Genomic DNA, 24,038 nt, shown 5'->3' on the forward strand with positions numbered 1-24,038 from the left:
AGGCTTTTTTTTTTCTTGCAACAACCAGTAGGTGAGTGAAGAGCTTGCATGTTGCAGCAAACATTTTTTCCTTGTACCTGGCCATCTTTTCCCAGTAGTGCCAGCCACTATTACAGCTGAAATACATCAGTAGTTCTGAAGCCCCTTGTCACCTAAATGGTCTGGATATAAATAGGAAGCTAGTCCCTGCCTAACTGTCCCTGCCCCTTCCCCACACTCTCCCCAACACAAAGATTAGGCTCTCACACGAAAGACACAAGAGAAGGACTGAGTCTTTGGACAAAGCGCAGCTCCCTGGAGTCTTGGGAAAGTGATTGGTTTTGCATATGATGTCTACACTTCTGAGGTCCACATCACCACGGTTAGCAAATTCCCCAAATTCTTCTTTTCTCTCAAGAGTACTCTGATTAGCTGGGAAGATAGTTTGGTGCGTAATGTGGAAAGAAAGGTCATCCTGCCTGCGGAAGTCTGCTTTGTATACAATGCCCTAGAAAGGCGACGTTTGGTTTTCAGCACTGCTGAAAACAGTTGAGGCTACTGCAGCTAGCGATACTTCTGGAACAGAAGTGGAGAGGCTCATTCTAACACTGGATCGTAACAGCAAAATGTCCAAGTATTGCAGAGGATGTGTCTTCTGCAAGGGCCTATTTTTAGAGACCACATGTTTACGTGTCTCTAATCCACTGGTTGATCCAGTTAGCTTCTGTCATCAGTTCTACACAGATGGCAGCTCCCATATGTTACTTTCCATTTCCATTGCACATCAGCTTAAAATTAAGACAATCTTGCCAGTGTAAAACCCCAAAAGCAGCACATGCAGCCTTATGACTTTCAGTAGAGACCAAATTGAAACCCAGGCTATTTAGAAGCTTGCCTGCAGAGACAGTTCCTTCATTGCTTTGCTTTGGTAATTAAGCAAGGGGGCCCAGGAATTGGGAGAAACTTCTCCATCCCTCCCTGTGCTTGTTTGTCTATCGATCCTTGGGCCCGACCATCAAGCTGCCCAGGCAGGAACGAAGTGGAAAGTGAAACAGGTTCAGCCACCTGGCAACTTCAGTAATCTCTGCATTATTTATCTTTGATTACAGCTATTAGGAAAAGAAAAGATGAAAAGGGGAAAAAGAAGGTCATTCCCATGCTTTCACTGGGGAGAAATGACATGGAAATGACATCACTGACATCACCATCCAAAGTATACGTTTGTGTCTGGAGTTCCAAGGCCATTTCCTAATGAAGCACATGTGCTTTACTAGGTTTATTTTGAAACTCTATTTGCTTATTTTCCAGACATGATCAAAAGGACATTCAGAGTGTTCTGTAGGAGGCACTTGAGCCCTGTAGACAGGAGAGTTTTTTCTAGCCTCAGCAATAGCCAGCAACAATACCACTTATAAAACAAACCTGATACTGCACGAAATGTGTTGTTTCCTACCAATAAATAGATATTTCTTTAGGAATCATGGCCCTTGCGTGGCAGGACAGGGTCTACTTCTCCACATCACACAAGGATTCATTTAGCATTTATGCCTACCTCTTTCCTCAAGCTCCAAACCTCAGAGTCTCTTGCCAGATCTGTTGCTTAGTAGCTGTTGCCATAACACTGTTTTTTTTTCTCTAATACATTAGATAAAAGTGCTACAAAACATGTAAATCCATTCAGAGAAGCTGAGAGAACAAATCTTACCTTAATGTTAAAATTGTCATCAAGAAGGATGTTTTCCAGTTTTAGGTCCCTGTGGACAACACCATTCTGAAATGAGGAAAAAACACAAGAACATGAGAAAATATTGGACAAATTAAAGGTGAACTGGCAGGGTGGTCTTTGCATCTACATTTCAGGGCTGATTTCACTGTCATAACACTCATGGCCCAGTGACTAGTGACAGGAGATGTATTAGTCACTTGGTGTGTGGTTAAGGGAAGAATGACTGGAATCTGTCCTCCCACAAAGCCTGTAAAACAGCAGGGGGATTCTTTTCGGAACTTAATTCCAACTCGTATCCTACCCCCACTGTGTGAAAGCAATATATTCTTCCCAGGCACCAGAAAACAATATCTGTCAATGACGTTAGTCCTTACAAAAGTTCTCGTTCCTCCAATGTGCAGCCGCTTGGATCAGGGGAGTTATAATCCTAAAAGACTGTAAATGTTAGGGATGGAAACTCACAGGCTCGGTTTAGGTCAGAGCCTTCTTTATAGAAATTCAGAAAATAATTAACTGTGCGGATAAGGCCACTACAGTTTTTCAGCACTATGCAATGAGGACTTTGCAAACCTCCCTTGCATATCAGAATCCAAGTGGTGATTAAAATGTTTGAGAATTGAAATAAGAAACTGTTAGCTGCTCATTGCCTTTAGCCACATGCAAGTCTCTCTCTATGCAACTGGTTCACAAGCAAGGATAAAAGGTTTTTTTATGTATTTTATTTAAAGCTGTGTACTTGCATATTCACATTGAAAACTATAATTTACTTGAATGTATCAAAAGCATTAATGTTCTAGAATTACTATGGGGTGTCCTTTTTTGTTAATGATGTCAATCATTTTGTTATGTCAAGAGAATAACTTCCAAAACAAAAATGGGATGCAAGGCTAGTGTAAGGGAGTTGCTGGTATATGCCACAGCACAGCAAATTATTCCCAGTCTTTAGAAGCAAGAAACGAAGTGCTGTCAGCAGCTTGCCTCAAGAGCTCCTGTTGTACTGATACAATCACATGCTGTCACACTTAATAGTGACTGATGTTGCCTCAGTCATGCTTTCAAATATATAAGACACGAGACAGTCTTCGAAGAAGCTTTTTTAATATTGAATCCTTTGCTCACCTTGTGGCAGTAATGTACAGCAGAGACTATCTGTCGAAAGAAGTGTCTTGTCTCTCTCTCACTCAAGCGCCGCCTCTCGCTGATGTAATCATACAACTCTCCTTTACTCGCGTACTCCATGATGATCACAATCTTATCCTTATTTTCAAACACTGTGCAGGTTAAAAAGAAAATAAAAAAAGAAAACAGTCGATCCAGTACGTTTAAAAATGGATACTTTAGTGGGAGAAGAATTAGAATGACTAAAATAAGCCATGTCATCACTGCAGTCCGCAGAGATGCACTACCAAGTCGAAAAAAAAAGGAAGTTCCAATATTAATCTTTTCCAGAAGAAGAACTTTAGGAGATTACGAGATAAGAGAAGGAAGTTGTGACTACTTTATCGTCACACAGCTAGCTGAAAGAAGGACCTCGCTATTACAACATGGAGTCATAGGGTAGAAAAGTCAACTTGATCAGAATGGGGTGAGATGGGCTCTTGTGCCAGCGACATCCGCATTCAAATCCTGTCTCCCACTGTCTATTACCAGCAGCCCTTTTGGGGTTACAGGAATCGAAAGCTAACGCATCATCTGAGAAGGCTTAATAAAGAAACAATAACCTCCGTCTTCAAGGGCTGGCTGATACAGAATAGCCATTTAGCTGATCCAGAATGCCTGCTGGTTTGCTTTCGCCTTCCCTCAAAAACAACAGAAGCCTTGATGCCCATGTCCTCCTTGGGCACAAGTCCACGAGAGCACGGCGGGCACCGGCCTGAGCCAGTGCTCCAACCTGGACCCAAAGGCTGCATCCAGCCTCTTGTCAGCACGGCTCTGCACCCTATCATGTGCACCAAGCTGCCCTTTAGCTTCGTTATCTCCCCACGGCGCAGGGTACTCACCAGATCGGGTGCTGCTGCCTCATGTTTCCTTGCACGCTGTAGCTATGGCCTTTGCCACTTGCGCAAAGCCAACAGCAATGCGCAACTCCCACGTAAAGAGCGCAAGGAACATTCACTTAATACACGTCACAACCTGACTGCTCCTTGGGGGCATCGGGTACTTTGTGCCACATGCTGTCAAGGGTTCTACTGGGATTTGCAGCTAGCTAAACACTTAGGTTGGCAAAACGGGCCACGAGTAGTCTCAAACTGCCAGATGCACTGGCTGTGAAATACCTTTTTCTTTGTGACACTGAAAATTCTCTGCAATTTACTGGAAACTTCCTGCACCTGCCATAAGTAACAATTGTTCACAGTAAAACACAGTGGTTGTCTTTCTCTTTTATTCTACGGCAGCAGCCTGATGAAGCCAGGTCACACTGGCAACGAAGCTTCTGCAGATTCTTAAGGTTATAGAGGTTATTACAAACGGATGCTAGTTTTAACCAGCCCTACCAGAGCGATGTCTTCCAATATCTCTTTACCTAAGCTCAGCCAGTAGTCATTACTGTTTAAAAATATATAAATAAAGAACGTTTAGCTTTTGCAGTGAAATACAAAGCTGTCCCTCTCAACACATAGATATTTGCTGCTCTCAGGTTTTGTTTCATGTCCTCTGACACTTCGGCACTCCGTTCTACAAGCCAAAGCCTCCACAGTTCCCTCTGACACCCCTGAACCCCAGCCAAGCAGCTCTGATAAAAAGGGGAGTAAGAGCCAGATAAAATTGGCCGCTTGCTCGTCTGCTGGCCTTACTGTATCCTGAAGCATACACTCCTGCCAGTGATTACATCCTATGTGCATCCTCAGTAACAATAAGCTTCGGAAACTGGAAGAGCTGTCTCTGGATGGATTATACTCACAGCATCCTCTCCAAGAACGACAGATTGATATTCCCTGGGAAAAACTGAATATACCCTGTGTCATACGCAGAAGTGTTGTGATGTGTTCCCGATGCAGCAGCAGTGTACACAAGGCATGTCTAAGCTTTGAGAGGGTTGCTAACTACAGAGGTGCTTAGGAAGGGAAAAATGAATAGTTTTATTACTATTTATCAATCACTAAAAATTATTTTATCCAAGAGATGCAATTAAAAAAAAAATGATTCAATGAGTTAGGGATTATGAAATCATTCACGGTAAGTAAAGTAGCCACATTGACCTCAATGGTATCTCACAGATATTCCCAATGACACCAGGTAGGGACTATCCTGCTCTCAGGAGGGCATGTGCCTTGCCAGAGGGGCACAGATCATGGAAAGGGGGCCCTGGCCCTTCCCACTGCCATCTCCTGGCTGCTGGTGCCATAGAAAGTGTTTACTGTTGCTTGCAGCAATGACATTCTCCTACAACAGGCCTTCCTCCAGTGCCTTCAAGTGTTCCTTGAATTTTTTCTTCATTGCTCAGCTGGGTGAGCTTTCTCAAGCCCTCCTTAACATTCCAAACTGTTAAATTCTGATATCAAATTTCTCTGGACTAAAATGTGCCAAATCAGTAACAGGCCTGATCCAGAAATGTTTTCCTACATTTACACAGAAATGAAGCAGGGAGAGCTTGGTTGGAGGAACATTCATTTAAAGCTATTTCCCATTTCAAATGCTCTTTTTTGGCCCTCCAGCAAATTGAGAAAATATCTTAAGATTGAATTTAGGAAATGATCGATCACTGTTCTGAATTTTGATTTAATAGATAACAAAAATGCAATAGAAACAATGAGAATTGAAGCACCTCATCACCTGCACGTCCTCCTTCCTCCTGAGGGAGCATTATCACAAGGACACTACCCCGAGACAGCTACCCTGCATAACTCTACGCACGTAGCCTCGGCATGATCATAGCTGAAGAATTACAGAACTGAACATCCACTAACTCTTCACCATGGACAAAACGGCACAGGGAGGATCTTTGCATTCAGAGAGATGGAATGATTTTTTTTTTTTTAACAGCTAAAACATTTCAGTTTAGAGCATACCGATCCAGTTAGCTGAATCTCACAAGAGGGTGTGTGGCTACTATTCTCCTGAAAGGGAACGGAACAGAAGAGAAAAATCTCTTAAATGGGAAATGTCACTGAGGAGGGAGTGCAAAGGCAACAGGGAGCACACACACACTTAAAAGGGAATTCAGCGGTCAAAACAACCAGGCAGTGACAAAATGGTATTTTGGCAATTCTCAGAACATCAGCCAAATATTCACAGCAGCAGCTAGGATGCCAGGCAGGTTTCATACAGACACGTCCAAATTTTCCTTTTGAACACAGTATGTAGTTTTATAAACATAGGCTCCAAGAAAGCCTTGTGGCCAGTGGTTGGGGGAAAAGAGGAGGGCATTAATTAAAGGTTGGATCTTTACTCATTGCAAATAATAATGAGATAATAAATATACTGCCCTGTTAACACCTGGGTTGTAGCCTGGGGGCTGATGATGGACGGATTGCCTCTATACAGCTTCTGGGACCGCTTTGTTCACTCTTTGTTTTCGTTGCGTATGATTTATTATCTGCCATCCTAGTGCATATTCATTCCACACCTCGCTCCCATCTCGAAGAGAGCCTGAGCCTTGGCTGCAGCCTTCCCATTACAGAGCAGGAATTCCGCCCCAGGAATGCTTCACAGCTTGCTAGTGGAGGGACATCATAACAGTCTGCCTTCAACACACCTCAACCCCTCATGAAGGTCAAGGGGCGGCATGTATAAGAAAGGTGGGGCTGCTCTTGCTTCTTTCAAAGCATCGATAACTCTGCAAACAGAGCTGACCAAATAATAAAATAAATGGAGAACTGTTAGCATCAACACCCAGCCAGGTGGTAGGAGGAGAGATGATCTGTCAAGCAAAAATCAAGAGATGAGGCAGGCTCCACATATTAGAGGGGAAGGCAGCAGAGGAAACACTTGCTCCAAGCTGTGTGTCACACCGTCTGCGCCACTCTGCAAGCTGCATTAAGCTGAGAGCTGCAGCAGGACCTTGACGGGGTGGAAGGGCTGATGAACCATCTGGGCTGTCGTGGTCAAGTGGTGTAATGTACTGGTTGCAACATGGAATGAAAGACTGACTGGCTTCGGAGACTGGTACCCTTCCATCTGATCACCGAGGAGGAAGAAGGGACAGCACTGTGAAAGCACATCAGAAACTGGGGAACAAGGAGCAACAAGACCTAGCACAGGGTATGAGAACAAGGTGACCGTATCCACAGGACATGGGCAAGAGTAGGATACTAAGGCATGGCTCAAGGCATTGCACAGAAGAAGTATTTTCCCACGGGCTATGAACTTTACTTCAAATCTCCATCCATCCCAAAGAGCCGTATCAGCAGCTAAGAGCAGAGCTCTGCACAGTCAGCAAAGGGTGCTTCGGTTCTAGTGGTCGAGTAAAGATTCCTTACAGCTTTTCTTTAATTTCTCCTCTTCAATGTAACGTAATTTGTTTATATAAAGAAACACATAATTGAAACCAAATCTGTTTGGCTTCAGAGCTCATTGAAGAATACAAATGTGAAACTGGGGAGAAACTTCTTGCTACCAGAGACATATCTGAGACAAAGTACATTTTGTAACAGCAACAATCAGTCTCTTTCACAGTCTGTTCTACTACAGTAATAATTTTTGGATATAAATCTCTCTCCTTATCTATATTTAGAGGCCATGAAATGATGAGCTCAGTTTCTATCTACAGCTTTACATATTCCAAATAGCAGTGGTAGTGTAGAGACCTCTCTTCGATCAGTGTTCTTCTTTTCCTTTCAACTCTGTTGCTAAATACTTCCCCGTAGCTACATAGGAGTCATCTCCGCTGAAACTCCACAGGACAAATTTGACACAGGATGAGCATACCCAGTATTTGTCTTAAATGCTTCTGAAGATGAAATTTAGGTTAAAAGTTTTGAAAACACACACAGACACACTACAAAGATCAATCACAAAGATTTTGTGGTACAGTGGACATACCTCTGTTACCATAGTTCACTTTGGACTTATTCACCAGCACATTTAAAAGGCAAAATGAAATTCTTGTTCCCTTCCTTCAAGCTTCCATGATGCTAAAAGCAGACTGAAGGCAGGGGGGCTTGGATTTTTTTTCCTCCTTAATGGACTACCTCCTCGTGGGCTGGTTCCATTTGGTTTACATGTAACCCTGGGGTAAGAATTTTAGTTTGTTAGTTTAAGAGGGGCGGCCAATCTCTTTGCATTGGAACCATTTGAATTCTCCTCATGCCTTTGCTCTCTATCAGAGCAATCTCCTAAATTAGTTCCAGTATGTTGACATTCCTTCCATCTGGTGTCTTTCCATTCAGCGGTATTTTTATTACTCTCCTAACAGCCGCAGACAGGAGTACCTTTCCATTGCTACAAAATGCTCTTTTATTAAAGGTCAGCCAAATCAAAAGAACAAGCAAGTTTGTTTTTAATTTTAGAAATGCAGACTAGAATAACCTTTTCATTCAGAAAAGTCATGTATGACCCAATTACCTCAATTGTGTAATAATGCACAAATTATTCTTCAAAAAGACATCAGAATGCTGAAAAGCATTTCTTTGTGTTAGAATTTCTGTCCTGTGCTTCTTCTGTGTTCATAAATACTTGGAAAGGTTTGTAGGCCCTTGATGTAAAAATACTTCAGAACTGTATTTTTAAATTTTATTTAGCATTATTATTCGTTCATGACAGTTTTTAAAAAGAGCATACAGCAGGCATGAAAATTTCAAGCAGGTTTTCTCCCTCCAAGGCCCAATTTAGTAAACCACTTGGGTGCATATGCTCAAATTTATGCATATGCTTAATTATAATCAACGTTAAAGAGAGCTACAAAGTATATGCTTTAAAGTTAAACATGTGCTAAATTGCTTTCTTGAATGATGGCCCTATTCAGTTCTCTTAAATTAAAGGAATGTAGCTAAGATCCTGCAGTAATCATTTTAAATCAGACAGCATGCTAGAATTAATCCCCAGGGAGGGGATTAAATCAAAACGAGAACCATTATCCTTGCTGATTTTGCTTCTCGGAGAACGAGACTGAGGATACACAGATTACGATGGCCTACTATTTAAAAAAGAAGCAAAAATGAGACTTGCTAATTCAGCCACAATACTACATGTTATACTAATTGCCTTTTGTTTCAGCAAAGAATACAAGAGCAAATTCCCCTTTTATTTTTAATTATGAATACAAACTGCTGAGGAACCTCAGACAAACATTTACATTGCAGCGGGAGGCCTGTTTAAGTGAAGGGTTGGAAATAAATTTTATCATTGCTGGGAATCATTTATACATCTGATTTGAACTTGCCAATGCCCTCACACCTTTGGGTTCACATCCTGTCAGAAGAAGCATGGCTTAGCAGGTCATCCCGAATGAAAGCAATTTCATAAAGGCAGCGCATGATAACTGAAGAGTTAAGTTTGTTTGTACTTGTTTCACTGCTATCAGCGGAGTCTAGAAGCACTGCTTTATGTTCTTGTTATCAATTGAAAACAATGGAACTAACACACTCTAAGGTCAAAAACCTACATAATTAGAGGAAGCCAATTAGAAATGGGACTAAATAGTGTCATTGCTGAAATACTTTCTCTTGGCTAACAGTCAAAAGTCACTCCAGCTTCAAACTTTCATCATTCTTGCTAAAAGCCCGGTCCTTCATGTGACACTGTGAGGGATTTTTAGTGACCTTTTCAGGTGTTTTGCACACAGAAGGGATCACGCAATTACGCACTAGACTTTGTTTTGATTACGTCTGAAAACTACGAGATAGCAGAAGCTGGCACTGCCTCCCCAGTATTGTTAACCTGAGGTGTATAACCCAAGCGCTGCGCTTACCCAGGCCGTTATCCTCAACAAAAACCTGCAGAGTGAGTGAAGCAGAGGCTCAGCCTCGAGCTGCCCGGCCTCACCCGAGGCCGGCGACGCGCCGGTGCTTGTGTCGCCGTGGGGAGGCTGTGGCCCCTCGCCCGGTGCCACCCGGGAACTCGGACACCGTTTTTGCACCGCGGCCGCGGTCGCTCCCGGCGCGGTCACTTGGCTGACAGAACTCAGACAGCTCCACATGGAAGACAGGCCTGCATGCGTCTGAAACGCTAAACGGTGACTTTCGTCTTGTTGCACAAAAGTCTGTTATGGAATGTAAGGGAGAACATGTAGTTTGCAAGTAAAGGTAGTACTGGGTAATGCTACACATCCACTGTTTTATACGGTCAGATTTTCTTTGATTCTCTTTGGATTTCAAAAGTACAAGAGCTGAACTGCATTCCTGATTAATCCAAACATGCAAACTAGCTCAAGCCACTCTGTACTTACAGATATATGATGGAGAATCTTTGTGTTCTTTTTCTTTATTTATTCTTCCTATAAATTCCAAAAGTGCAACCTACAAAAATAGCTTTGCTGTTGTAAAAAGTCCAGCAGAGTGCTGAGCAGCCTGGCCCCGATCCAGCAAAGCACTTAGGCACGTGCTTTCCTTTAGTCACTTGTTCCTATTAATGCCATCACCTTCCATGGGCACTGAATTGTGATCCTAATATTTATGCATTCATCAGAGAATATCTTCATTAAACTACTTCTACAAACCTGTTAGCAAAAAAATCTGTTTATTCTGTAAGCGTATTTTGCAAATAGATGGACTTTTCAGTATAGTTATGCTGCAAAAGGCCAGCCTAGGTCTCCCTGTGCACAGAAACTCTCATGGAGGCACTGTATTTCATACTACAAAGACACGAAAGCTCACCCCCAAATGTCCCAAGCATAACTTTACGCTCATGATTGGTCCAACACATGTTCAAGTGTTTTCAGGATCAGGCCCTATGCTCTTCCCCTGGTTTAGCTTTTGTAAAGTATTGCCAGATGGGAAAGATTTTGCACTGAGGCTACCCCTGGAAAAATACGTTAGCTCTCAAAGGCTTTAACGCCAAATCCTGGAGTTTTTGGAGGTAAAAAGAAGTAGGGTTGGGAGACGTGGGGAAAGCAGATGGACAGACAAATGGACAGAGGCATTATTCTATAAATTCAAATTTATGCCCTGGAATCAGAGGAACTCTAAGAAAGCCAGCTTCATTTACCCAATTCCTTTCAAGGAATTTAAAGTCACTTGAAAGAGCACTTCCCTGGCAGCCACACTCGACAGATTGCCAATTACAGCCCTGCTGGGATGGAATTCCCTTGGGCTCAGAATGGCATGTCTGCCTTCACAGTAATGGGCAAAATAGCTTCCTTTTGGTCGGGTTACAAAAAAATACCATTAAACTAGGAAGCTTTGTATCCATATATTTGGATTTGCGCAGTATCAAAAAAAAAAAAAAAAAAAGCTTTTGTTTACGTCAAGTTGACAAATTCAGAGGTTAATTGCCTTTAACCAGGCAGGTCAAAAGGATACCTAAACAAGGATCCCACTTAGGAAAACGCGTTTGTAAATGCAATACAAAGAGCTTACAAAGGTAATCGAGAGAGATGAAGCACTGTCCACGCTAGACTCACGGCAACCAGGCACGCACAGCACCTACGCTGTCAGGAGTGTAATGGCAGTCTGAAAACCCCTGTTAAAAATAGTGAGAGATGATAAAAATCTCTGTGGGGCTACTGCAGTGTAAAAGTTAAGCATCTGATCTAAGTTAGGCAGCTAAACTCCATCTGTAGGCAACAGAGAGAGAAGCAAGTCCAGCACGTCATTCCTCCCACCTATCTGAAGAGTCTGTCCCAGGCCGGAGCAACCACCTTGTGGGGAAGCTGATCTCTGCCTCCAGAGGGAAGCTAAGACCTGTAGTGTACGTCAGCTGCCTGCATGTCGGATGACTTAAATCTGGTGAGATGAAGCCCACCCCTGAGGACTGAATAACTTCAATATTTAGTGCCAGAGGAGAGCAGCATTATCATTTTTATGCATCATTCCAGAGGAACAGCCACACATTCAAAATACAGTTGCAACAGGATACAAATATTTCAGTCCTAGGTGTAGTTCCAGGACTTCACTACAAGTACTCTTAGATTTGAAACGAAGCACATGCTTAAGGGCCACTGAACTTACATCCTCATCTCTGGGCAGCATCTCTGCACCTCTGGGTTTGGCTGTGCATCCACACATCTTTTCCGGACTACAATATATATACGACAATGCTGGCTGCTAAAGGCAGAACATCAATTCCGACTGCTTGGAAAAATACATAGCAGCTCTGCCTCCGTTGTACATAATTTCTTCTTCCATTGAACTACTGTCAAGCCAACAATCTGACTTCTGCTGCTCATCCCTTCAGGCCATGAATTAAACATAAGGAGCCATGAAAGGCTGCTGTGCTTTCTAGATAACTATAGAGTTACAGTAAGAGAATAGCTTTTTCCTCAGAGATCTTTCTAAGAGAAAACAAACCAGAAACAAAACAGAACAAAAAGCTTCCCAGAAATGAGAGCAAAGCTGCCTCCAGGTCTGCCACTGCAAAGTGCTGCTTCTGGCTAATGGATCACAAAAGCACTAAGGCGCTCAAGTTCGTGGGAGGAAACAATGTCACTTGCCATCTGCACTTGCCCTCCTGGAGACTGCATGAGGCCTTCATTGCAAAACTTGCCTGGTTGGGCTGTGGCAGCGACGCGCCTCCCTCTGCAAGGCTGGAGGGGAAAGTTTTGCTCCCACAGGGTTTCACTGGCTGCTTCTTAAAAATGCTGTAATCTTTTTAACTCAGGAAAAACTATTTAAAGTAAGGATGAGAAGGGCAATTGGTCAAAGCTCTGCAGCATGCTTCATCTTTTTTCTTTCTGAGTTCCCGTGCACATTTGAAATAACTTTTGTTCCATTTGCAACCCACATGCTGACACAGCATCCCTCCCCTTTTCTGTTCCCAGATCCTGTTTTGAGTTTATTCAATAAAAAGACAGATATTCATCTCTTTTCAAGTAAAAGAACATGCTTTTGAATAACTCAATATGTGATTCTGTAACAGTATTCCAAGCCAGTCCTTGTTTTAATCAGTCGTATCAACTCTCGGAATGGGGCTGCCATACACATATCATCACCTTGTGCATTTACCTTATGGGGATGTAAATATGAGGGACTAAATGCAGGCTGCCTCTTCCACCTCTAAGGAAGGAAATGATCCCCTGAGACGAAGCCGTCCCATCCTTCAGGGTCTCTGGAATTCACACCTGGTGTCCTCTGTTCAACCGAGAACCTAGCTGGGCCCGGGGAGCAGACCTCTTGGCCAGCATGTTTTAGCACGTACCCGGCCCAAACTATTTAGCTCTTGTTGGGGTGTTACAGACTTAAGGAAGGAAGGAAGGGGGAGGAGGAGATTTTACTACATGGCAATATTCTATAAATACATAAACAAACAAACAAGCAAATAAATAAGGAATGTTTCTGGCTTGCTGCTCTTCTCTACAGAGCAGCTGTGGAGCCAGGAATTACCAGCTTCACTGCCATGTCCCATGGCAGCTTCACTGCCATGCCACTTCCCAACCATGAATTGGTTTGGGGGTTGGGGAATACAAGCTGACATCAGGTTGGTGTCTGAGTGAGGGTGAAATTCAATTGAGCTTTTCAGCAGGAGCAAGAAAATTAGATGCTACATGCAATACCTTCCCATCTTCTACAGTTCTTAAGTCACTTATAAACAAGTTCCTGCTGGCAAGAGCTATGCGATTGTGAAACATTATGGCTCAAAAGGAAGGTAGTGCTCAAAACAATTGCTTTATTAAGAGATAGGTTGCACTAGGAGTGAGTTAGGTGTGTGTTCTCGAGAAATACAAACATTAGGTCTGCGGGAACATAAAAGAGCAGTTGGGGAAAAGAAGCACATTCACTAACCTTCATATATGGTGATGATATGAGGGTGGTTGAGGGATGACATGATCTCAATCTCCCGTCTGATGTGAACCATGTCTTGTTCATCCTTAATTTTGTCCTTACGAATGGATTTTATTGCAACCTATAAATTCAGGAAATCAAGCATTACTCTTGGAACTGAACAGATGCATATAATCCATTAAGGAGAGTTCAAAAAACAAATACAGATGTTAGATGTTGGCAGAATGTGGAATGACCAAAACAAGGCTTTAAAATACAAACCTCAATGCCCCAGCTCCTTTATTGTACAGTAATAAGTATATTCTCATTATAGTAATGGATGACATGAACTTTTAAGCTTTTTAGGTATTAGGGTTTCACTGAGGGGGAACGCAGGGTTTTTGAAAAGGAATTCTACTTTAGCCTAAATCAGCTGAGGAAAATGGTAAAAATTCCAAAAGACTGATGGGAACAGCATTTGATTAGACATGATTACACCTGACAGTATCAAATAAAAGCCTTGGAGACAATTTCTCTGAAGTAAAGCTAAGATCTCTGATGGAAAGGAGGCAGATGATCTCAGGTGATGATTACAAATTAGTCATCATGGCCACGTTCATACAATGAAAACAGGTTGCTTAATACAGGTTGCTGCACTTCTCTCTAAAGCAGGCTCAGGAGTTACGACTTACTTAACAATCAGGAAAAAATATATATTCTTTGAAATTCACATCTAAATTCGTCCTCAGATAAACCCTAGGCTTTCAGGTCCTGCCGAGCACTTATGCAATCACTGCAAAACCATATCCTTCCTGCATCCTTCCTCAATCAGCAACCTTTTAACAAGCACATCGTGTGACCGGGTATCTTTCCAAAAGGCAGGGTGGGAACAGAGGAAGCGATAGTTGAACTCGCACTATAAAATCAAATTATAACAGCCCTTGTGAGTGTGTGTGTGTTGCCTGTGGGAAAAAAAAAAAAAAAAAAAGAGCTTATCTGAAGAACCCCATAAATAATTGCGGGGGTCAGATCATGCCCTGCAAGAAATGTCCAACCCAACAGTGGAGAGGATCTAGTGTGAGGGGCACCGCGCATTCAGAGTGGCAGCACAGCCTACATTGTAATAAATATTTACCCTCTTTTATTTGTGTAAGCCAGAGTTCAGGGAATAAATTACCAGCTAGTTTAAAATCAACAGTAAGCCTTTGAAAAACATCACTGACCTGCTGAGATGACCACCCTTTTATGGGTAAACAACACTTCTGTCATTCTGTGCAGCCAACTACTGTGGACCTCTCCTGGGAAAACATTTGTAAATCTGTGATTTATGTGATTTCCCTGGTTCCTGTGCAAAAATAATTTCACTGCCTACTTCAGTAATTGCAAGTGGCATGACCAGTATTGTTTTCATTATATGCTGTAGCATCAAGGATATTGAAGAAAGAAGGGAAAAACTTACAATATTATAAAATTGAAATGTACATAAACAGAAGCTAGTTTAAAGGATCAGGTTTCCTACAAAGGCTTCAACCCTGAAAAGCAACATTGTTCAGAAAAAGCATTAAGCATATGCCCAATCCCCTTGAACTCCCAAATATTTCAGCACATGCTTAAAATTAAGCACATGCTCAAGTACTACCCTGCTTTGGGACCCATGTAGACAACAGAACCAAAAAGCAGGGAGTAAGGGGCAAACGTATTTGTAATTCAAAATCAAAACAATCCTTTTCTTCCTCTTGACCCAAACATTTGGTATACAGATTTCAGAAATAACAACATAGCTTTGTTCTTATCTCCAGCGTACATATTTCTAGCAAAGGTAATAATAACAGATCTTAATTGACCGAATGATCAAGATAACCACCAAGCAGCTCTAGAGACGGATAAAGCAGCCAACAGTGCAGACAAAGTTGGATTTTTTCCCCCATCTCTTGTTTGCACTGGGACAGGCTGCGAATGCAAATAAACCTTGTATACAAGAAGGATGTGGGTGGCTCTTGGAGCAGCATGTGCATTCCTGCAAGAAGTAAATATAGACATGGGTAAAAACACATTTTTTTATTAAAAGACAGCCTTGTACTTGGCTCTGAGGAAGAATTTAAGAAGGCTTTCATTGTCAAATATACAACGGGGAGCAAGTTCTTCACCATTCATGGCTGGGACTAATAACGGCATCCAGAAGGAGATGTCAGTCTCCCACTAACTTGACGCTAGGCTCCACAGAGAGGATTTTTTTAAGTCTATGCATAATTACAGCAAATAGTATCTCTGGAACAATTATATGTGTGAAAACATTTTTTTAGATAAAAAAAAATGCAAATACGATTCAAAGAGTGGTCGTGCAATAAACGTTGCAATATATGTTTGAAGGTATCTTCAAATGCAGATGTGTTGTCTGGGAATATATTTTTCAAAAGGACACAGTTTCAAAAGTGATTAAGCCATCTATGAGTCTTAATTTATAAAGGCTATTTCTAGAAGTTTAATTGAATTTTGAAAAAGGTACTTAAGCTCTCCTGAAAATGATACTTCCCATCTTGAACTCCAAGACATAAAATCTAGGAGTGGGATTTACCTGCCTTGGGATTTTGTTCATGGCATCCAAGGTCCAAGGCTTCCTCTCATTAGTGAGAAAGAGAGATTTCAAATATACCGTTGTAGCTTAATATTCACGGCCCTAGCACATGGTTGGACTTCTCTCCCTCAACTGTGTCAGATCGTGGCGACTATTATTTAGAAACAAGGAGTAACCCCAGAGATCAAGTAAGTCGCCAGTATGAGCTTTCTAGACCAAAGGAAGACTCTAGACACTTGCACATAATAGTGTTTTATTCATGCACAGCACATTACCACGCTCAAAGCTCAAAGTACAGTTATTTAAAACTTAGGAGGCAAGTGGTGGAACAGCACTATTCACTTTTAGGAGATGAGGAAACTAAAACAGAATGCCGATGCAACTCCTGAAGGAAACAGGGGCAGTGGCATCTCAGAAACAGTCATCTGTCTCTCCCTCCCAAACCCTTTTTGCCCTGCTCAGCAAATCATAGAATTATTAGTGGCTAGTTTCCAATTACCTTCCCCTGCTCAGCTGCTGTTTTTCCCCTCTAAAAGAGCCTCAGGGAAGGGTAAGGTGCACCTCTGTGGCTCAGACAGAACAAGAATTCTTCCACTTATAGATTCAAACACCGCTCGATTAACATGTTTATCCTGCGACGTCTGCCTGGTGACCTGCCCGCTCCCCTGTCCTGCTTCCCAGGGGGACAGGTTCCCCATCCCAAGGACTACCAGCAGCAAACAGCCTGGCAGGCGACCTTACCCAAAGGGGAAGGTGAGCAGTGTGTGAGCACTACCAGCAGATCCGTACTGGCAGAGACAGCCTCCCAAAACAGGATTAGGCGAGCAGAGCAGAGCGCGCAGCAGCTTAGAGCGGCGTTCGCTCCGTCTCTTCTGTAAGAAAGATTTCCGCCAGCCCAGTGCCTTTCGCCTGCATCTGTCTACCCAGACAGTGTCAGCAGGGTTACGTGGGCTCGGGTCTACTGACTGCAGAGAATAACGCAAACAAGTGGGCACTCCAGCTTTGTGCTGTGTTGAATATTTCACAAAAGCATGGCACGTGAAGGCTGAATTTTAGATATTGATATATTTATATATAAACAGATTTATCTTAGACATTTATTACATATTTTATTGTTTTCAGCACATTGAGCAAAACAGAGTCCCTGTCTGTTTGTTATAATACCAGTTTGTAAAACAAGACTCTCTTCTAAGTAGTAGACAAAAGATCAATAATGGATTTTTTTCTGTGAACAGTATTTTACTCAGAAATATATTCTGGGAAAAAATATGTCCGGCATAGGCCTATGCTTTTTACACAGACAGCGCTAGCTCCATTTTTCAAAACCTCATTTACAGGACTGGTGCCAGATATGGTGCATAAAGAACCTGAATAACATAAGCCTATGAAGATATAAGCTCAGTTGAGAAATACATTGTGAAAGAACTTGTTTGTTCATTCTGCAGTTCCTGTTCTTGCTTGCTTTCTTGTTTTCCTTGCTTTCTCTGAAAGCAACAGCCCCACTGTGTTCATCATGACACTTTATTAAGTGTCACAGCTTATGAATCAGCACTAGGGTAAATGCAATATACTTTTTTTTTACATTGGCTACATAAACTACTCAAAATATTCTGTTCAAGATCTGCAGAGAAAGTGCTCTAAGTGCTCTTCAATATTCTAAGAAGAGAGTACTTATACCTCTATCACACTTTCTCCTTGCACTTTACTGGTTTTAAGATTTATATTATTTAATTATGGTATTTTTAGCAATAGGAATTTGTATTTTTCCTAGCTTCTTGTCCTGATGAGAATTTCAGATAACTCCGAGGCCTTGCATTCAGACAGCGTGACATATCAGATTCTTAATAATGAAATCTAAAGCCTCTTACCCCAGCAAAACAGGTTCAAGTTCACCCACAGTCCCTACAGACGAAGGATCCAATCTGGCGAAACACTTTAGCACATGCCTAACTTCACATATGCGAGCAGACCCCTGGCTTTTGCGGGACAGCTCACACACACCGTGAAGTCAAATATGTGCATAAGCACCAAGGTCACAGCTCAGAACTCGGCCACATGGCGGTCCCTACGGGGATCAATACGCAACGATTCGATGGCCTTGATCCAGTTGTCAGAGTTTACTGTGTACACGAATGCACACAAGCACACGTGCAGTTTCCCAGCTAACACGAAGAGAACCCTTGTGAGATAGGTACATGCAAAGCAAAGGTTTGTACAGACAGATCATCTGCACTACTTGGACTGGTCAGAATCAAATCCAAAAGCAAAGCCATCTAGTCTGAACACAGAGCCTCAGAGTTGGAACTTCTGAGGTGAGAGGGCTCTGCAGGGCAGTCATCCCTGTAAGACATCTGGAAATTCAACTTTCGGACAACAATAAACTGAAGTCCAATAGCAACAGAACAGCAGGGCTGTGTCACACATGTCAATAACCCCCGCGGTGCCACCTCGAAGGCCCCGACGGCCTCGTGGGGCCGCCGCCACGCGCAGGATTGTGGAGGGAGGAGAGCCCCGCGGCCTAGGGCAGCACGAGCACCTCCACCTGCGCTGCCAGATCGGGCTCCGGCGTCTGCTCAAGCGCAGGTGGAGAGAACGTCCTGTCCGGCACGGGGCACCGGGGGGAAGCGGCGGGCTGGGACTCCCTGCTGTCGCCAGGGCTTTTCCAAACGGCTCTGCAAGAGCCCAGCTCCCGCTCAGCCACTGATCTGCCACCAAGAAGCAGAAAGGGAAAAAGGGAGGACGTTTTTTGGCTTCCTACCTCTCCATGAGTCAGCTTGCAGAGCTGGCTGGACAGGAAGCAGGGAGAAATAAGCTGCTCCCTCCAAGGCTGTAATAAATTACCTGTCTCCATTTGCTGGAAAGAAGATTTATACTTACTCTCTGAACTAGTGTAGAGAGATTATGAAGTATTTTCCAATACATTTCATGCTTCTTTGCTTTTCTTTGGTACAAATAACTTGAATTGAGCTATAAATACTTCAAAAGCACGACAGTTGCAAAGGTCTCTGTACATTCAGTTCTATCTGTAAGAGAAATGTCTCTCCTCCTTTACAGGGCTTCTAGGCTGCTGGGCAAAGCCAAATGGTTGGAATTTTCCTTTCCAGAATGTATGGCAAAATACCTCCAACATCCAGCGAAGGAGACAGCAGAGGCACTGCTAGCATTGCGGTTTCACCAGGGCACCTATGTGGCTGAAGCCTCGTGGCATAAGCAACAAATCCGTATTTTCAAGCCTAAAGCTGCTTCTCTGCTTTCCTTCTCTGCTTTCATGTGTGCTTCTTTTAAGGTAAGGAACCTTCCTCTTCCACATGAGATATGTAAATAGAAGAAAAAGGTAAAAATAGCCACACTGCTTAAAGTTACTTATTTTTAAAGAAGTCAGCTGCACCAGGACTGAGCACCTGAATGACATGAAGGAGAGCCGGCTGCAACAGTTTCTGCATGTGGCACATTGCCTCTCACTGAAAACAATCTCCCCCTCCATTATCAACCGGGGCTATTTTTAGGGCCACAGCTAGATATTAACAAACTGCTTTTTTCCACTGCGGGGGCTGTGAATCTTAAGCTGGTTCCAGCTCTTGTGCATACCAGTCGTGCTCTGGAGCAAATTCCGATGGGTTACTGCAACGGTGCTCCGGAGCGCGGGGAGAACGACGTCACGCCAAGGAATGCGACCCCCCGGGACCCGGCAAGCAACTCGCCGGCACTGCGAGGCACATCAAAAGGCAGCCGCACACAAATTATTGGGAGCAATTTTCTTGCTTGGGGTTGGGTTGGATATAATATAAACCTCCACTTCCCTAAAGCTGTGGATGGAGGCCTTCCCCACCCAGCAATGGGAAATGGGTGAGCCCAGCCAGCTTCACAGCTCTGTTTCCTTTCTTTGAGTCTTCTAGGTGGGAAGTGCCAAGGGGCGAGTGCCAACAAGGGTGGGGAGGTAGAGGGAGAAGGGAAGGGCAGAGGATGTCTGGGGGTGGGCAAGAAAGGGCACATTGTTCCCTCTGCACCTCCACGGGGCCTAGCAAGGAGGCTGAAGTTGGCACCGCGTTAGGATTTCCTTCAGGGGAGCCTCTGCCTCCGCTTCTTGGCACACACCTCACCAGTGCAAGAGGAGGAGAAACAAAGCCCTGACACTGGGTGGTCCCCGAGGTCGCTGCGATCAGATTAGGAAGGGGATTCTGATAAGGCAGCTGCACTGCCACAGGTTGGGCAAGGAAAGGCAGGGGGTGGGCTGAGAAAGTGTGGAGCAGGCGTCTGGCCCTGCCAGGTCTCCAGTGAGAGCCATGGATATTTCTGCAGGGTCGTCAAGCGCTCAAAGGGTTCTGCAAGGCTCCCATCCTGCAGACTTCTCCTATAAACGTCTTTCCCCAACAAGTATTTCCTCGCTGTGTGCTCTGAGGTGCAGAAAAAAAAAAAAAAAAAAAAAACACAACTTGAGAATCCAATCCCAGGCCAAATTCAGTAACAAAGAGCAGCATGCAGTGTGTGCAAGGCTAAGAACCGGCTTCTGCACAGTCATAGAAAACACTTCATGCACTGGCTGAAAAAGTTGGACAAAAGAGCTTTGTGAGCCCATGCAAAATCAGTGCTTGGCCTTGTGTGTTTGGCTAACACGTCTCCACGAGCTCTCTCTTCCAGGGGAAAAAGAGCAGGTCGACACAATGCTATTGTTTTGGAGACTGTTACTTTTCAGATCCTGAAAGCCAGACCATCTCCATGGGGATACTGCTTGGGAGAGAAGCATGCAGCAAAATCCTCATTAATTATTTCTAAACAGCCCAACTCTGCTGTCTGGTAGCTTGGCCAGCCACCTAATAACCAGGCAAGTCGCTCAAAGCAGCGAACGGTGCCGTCTGCACCTGCCTGCTGGTTTCGAGCTCGGGGCTTCCGCACGTTTCTCTTCTCCCCTGCCTGCTTGTTCATGTCATTACGTGCGTGTCACCAAACACAAAACGCTGCTGTTCAGAAGCCAGCAGCGGCACCAATGAGCACATATGGGTGAGGGCTGCAGGTGCCACAATGCAAAGGTGTCTGTCATAGCCTGCTCGTTCCATATGGCAAAGCACGGGGCACACAGCAGCAGCAGCAGCTCTCTGCTTCATCTCCCGCTTCCCGGTGGATCGCCTGAAACAGATTTTGGTTCTGAAATCTGCCACTGATTTACCGCTACTATATCATGACCTGATACAGGAGGAGAGAAACTCACTCTTGCAGTGAGGCACTAGATATCTCAAGTCTATGTGATAAATACTAAATCAAAATTTCATTTATATAAGCTGAGGCACAAGGCGCCATCGCCACTGGGGAGAACCAGGATACTTTTATCTCTACTTTAATCCTCCTTTCCCGACTGTGCTGGATGTGGTAGCTGTTACCATATCACAAACAGTGATTCAGCAAGTGAAGAGGAATTTATTAAACATAAATAATAAGCAAGGGGCTTATATCTTCTTTCTAATTCCACCACTGTTCACAAAGAAACTGCCTGTGGAACCAGCTTTTAATGAGCAGTGGAAGGTACCAGATTAACACATTTACGCTGTACATACACAGAGGGGGTGCCAGGAGGGACAGGTACAACACCCTTCCTCCACTTCTTTCCTCACGCCCGCATACAGTGCCTGTTAACAAAATCTCTGTGCGCATTTCCTGAGCAACTACTGCCTGACTGGAAAATTTATATCCCTTCATTGTTTGGTACCTGTTAGGCTGGCTGGCTTATTTACCCCATGCATCCTTTGACAAATTTACGTCTTCTTTTAATGCTGAGAAGCTTGGCCTTGATTCGTCTTTACTTCCAGATGGATCTGACAGCTCTGTAGTAATCATTTCAGGACTGAATTGCCTTCAGGAGTGAAAAAAAAAACCTCATCTGGTTTAACAAAAATCTTTCCAATAGCATTTAAAATGTAGCTCGGCAATGTGGCTATTGATTTTTCATTTTGAGGCAGTGATTCTTCAAAACAGAGAGAAGAAAGGAAGCAGAGCCCCTTCTTTCTGGATTGTCAGTGGCTCTGGCCCAGGGCAACTTAGCTGTCATTTGGTAAGTCTTGAATTTTGTAGTGCTAACTGCAGTCCCAAAGGACAAGAACGTACCCCCTCAAACCAACACGTCCATATGTGTCAGAACAAAAAAAAAAAAAAAAAAGGAAGACCCTTCTCTTTCCAAAACAGAAGGGTTTTTTTAATATGGCATTAATGAAGTCCCAAGTTGTAGAAATGTTCAGTTTTAAAAGATCTAGCACATAATCACTCTTGTAATAACAAAGTGTCTCCCGATCAGGTTCCCTCAAGTTCCCTCTTCTCAACCCTTTCCCACTGCATCCACTTCAATCCTGCATGACACACTGAAGCCGATTTGCCCTGGTAGCAGCAGAGGTTACAAAGGATCTGCTGCAAAGCAGAGATCTGCCAAGACAGGGTTGTTAGAGACATTCGTGGTCACGGGCTGACAGGACTAGAAGCCAGGAGAGCTGTCCTGGAAGAGTCGCTGTGACAAGCAAAGTTTCTCTCCCCGGTGAAAAGATTGAGCCTACCCACTTTCCCCCTCCTGCACCCCTTCACGGGGTGGAAGGAAACCTGCAGCTCAAGAGTTGCCAGATCTGTCTGAACAGCCAAAGATGCAATACCTAATACGTTAAAACGTTCATAACCAAGTCTAAAAAAAAAAAAAAAAAGAAATCTTATGATCTAATTCTGCAGAAGGAGTAAAGAAGAGAGAAAAAAGTGGCCAAGTTTTGGGGTTGACATGCACAGATTGATGGAACACCATCTATTTTCCAGAATCTAATAATTCACAATATCCCATCCAACTACCTTCAAGCTTTCAAGGAAAGTTCATGTCTTGGCACATGACAAATTGCATCTGGAAAGAAACTGGGGTAGGGGATTTCCCCAAGGCAGTGGAGGTTCATAATCATAATTAAAAGAAAAAAATGCTTTACAACCTCAACTGTGGATCACTCTTCTTTAATAGATGTTAACCAGGACAGAATGCCACATTCACTGAAGAGATGAAAACTGCAGTTATAGTTAAGTTCTGGTGAAGTTGCCAAGCAGATGTTTATTTTTGGCTTCCACATCTACTGAAGCCAAATGCTACACTGAATTGGGATTTCACAAAGTCTAACTGCTTTTCTTCCAGGTTACAATTTCATTGGAACAAAAGACAAAAAAAAGAGCTGACTTATGAGTCGGAAAATAATATGGTAGCATCCGTTTCTATCATGTCTGTTTATATCATAGTTTAAATAAGGTTAGAATTGTGCAATTAGTATTGATCGACTTCCAACTGCAGCCCAGCTCCATCCAGCACATGTGCAAAAGAGGAAAAGTCACTGGAAGTGAATCATGTATCAGTCTTTTAACTTCTGCAAGCCTGTGTGCAAACTGTTCAGCACTAATGAAATTACTGGGAAGTCAGGTTAAAGAGGAGTGAAAGAATTCACAAGCCCCAAGTTTACTGTTCCCAGCGTTATATGAGTATTACAGATTACTCCTCCAAAACCTGGGAGATAGATTTCACATTAATTTGAGGCTTGATCTCACAGCTACCATAGCTGCTGACGTAATGAAAAATGCTAACCTGGGGCAGCAGTGAGGGACTTTAATTCAATGTTGTTTCCTTCATTGTGAAGAAGCAGTGAACCGCAGTGAAGTAATCCCCCGAAGTGGGAGCACGCGCTGTTCAAGGCACTGATTTGGGGATGAAATGCAAACCCCAGATTCTGACTACTTTCTTAGAAAAAGCCCTTTAGGACTTTCTTAAGAAGCCTGGATCTAGTTCCAGCTGGAAAAGAAGTATCCTGCAATTCCTCCCAATAATTTAAATTGGAAATATGGGGTTATTCACACCCTCTAAGCAACTGTTGCAAACTATTGGGATGTGCTGCTAAATAATTGCTAAATAATGGTAAGCTCACCAGTTGCCAGAGTCTCTAAAGTGATTTTGCATATGTTGAGG

The 24,038-nt window shown here is 43.3% G+C and overlaps 1 protein-coding gene across 1 annotated transcript in view; it reads right to left on the reverse strand.

The window, feature by feature from the left end:
* The window catches only part of NUAK1 (NUAK family kinase 1), a 46,280-nt gene that overhangs the window by 8,777 nt on the left and 13,465 nt on the right, over positions 1 to 24,038 (reverse strand). Inside the window, exons 2-4 of the mRNA XM_010221131.2 lie at positions 13,522 to 13,642; positions 2,825 to 2,976; positions 1,685 to 1,750 (exon numbers count right to left, since the gene is read on the reverse strand). Coding sequence (XP_010219433.2) covers positions 1,685 to 1,750; positions 2,825 to 2,976; positions 13,522 to 13,642 — 339 coding nt within the window. The remainder of the gene's footprint in view (positions 1 to 1,684; positions 1,751 to 2,824; positions 2,977 to 13,521; positions 13,643 to 24,038) is intronic.

This window comes from Tinamus guttatus, unplaced genomic scaffold (genome assembly GCF_059628265.1).
Source record: "Tinamus guttatus ecotype Peru unplaced genomic scaffold, ASM5962826v1 Tinamus_guttatus_pri_ptg000125l, whole genome shotgun sequence".
NCBI classification, from domain to species: Eukaryota; Metazoa; Chordata; class Aves; order Tinamiformes; family Tinamidae; genus Tinamus; species Tinamus guttatus.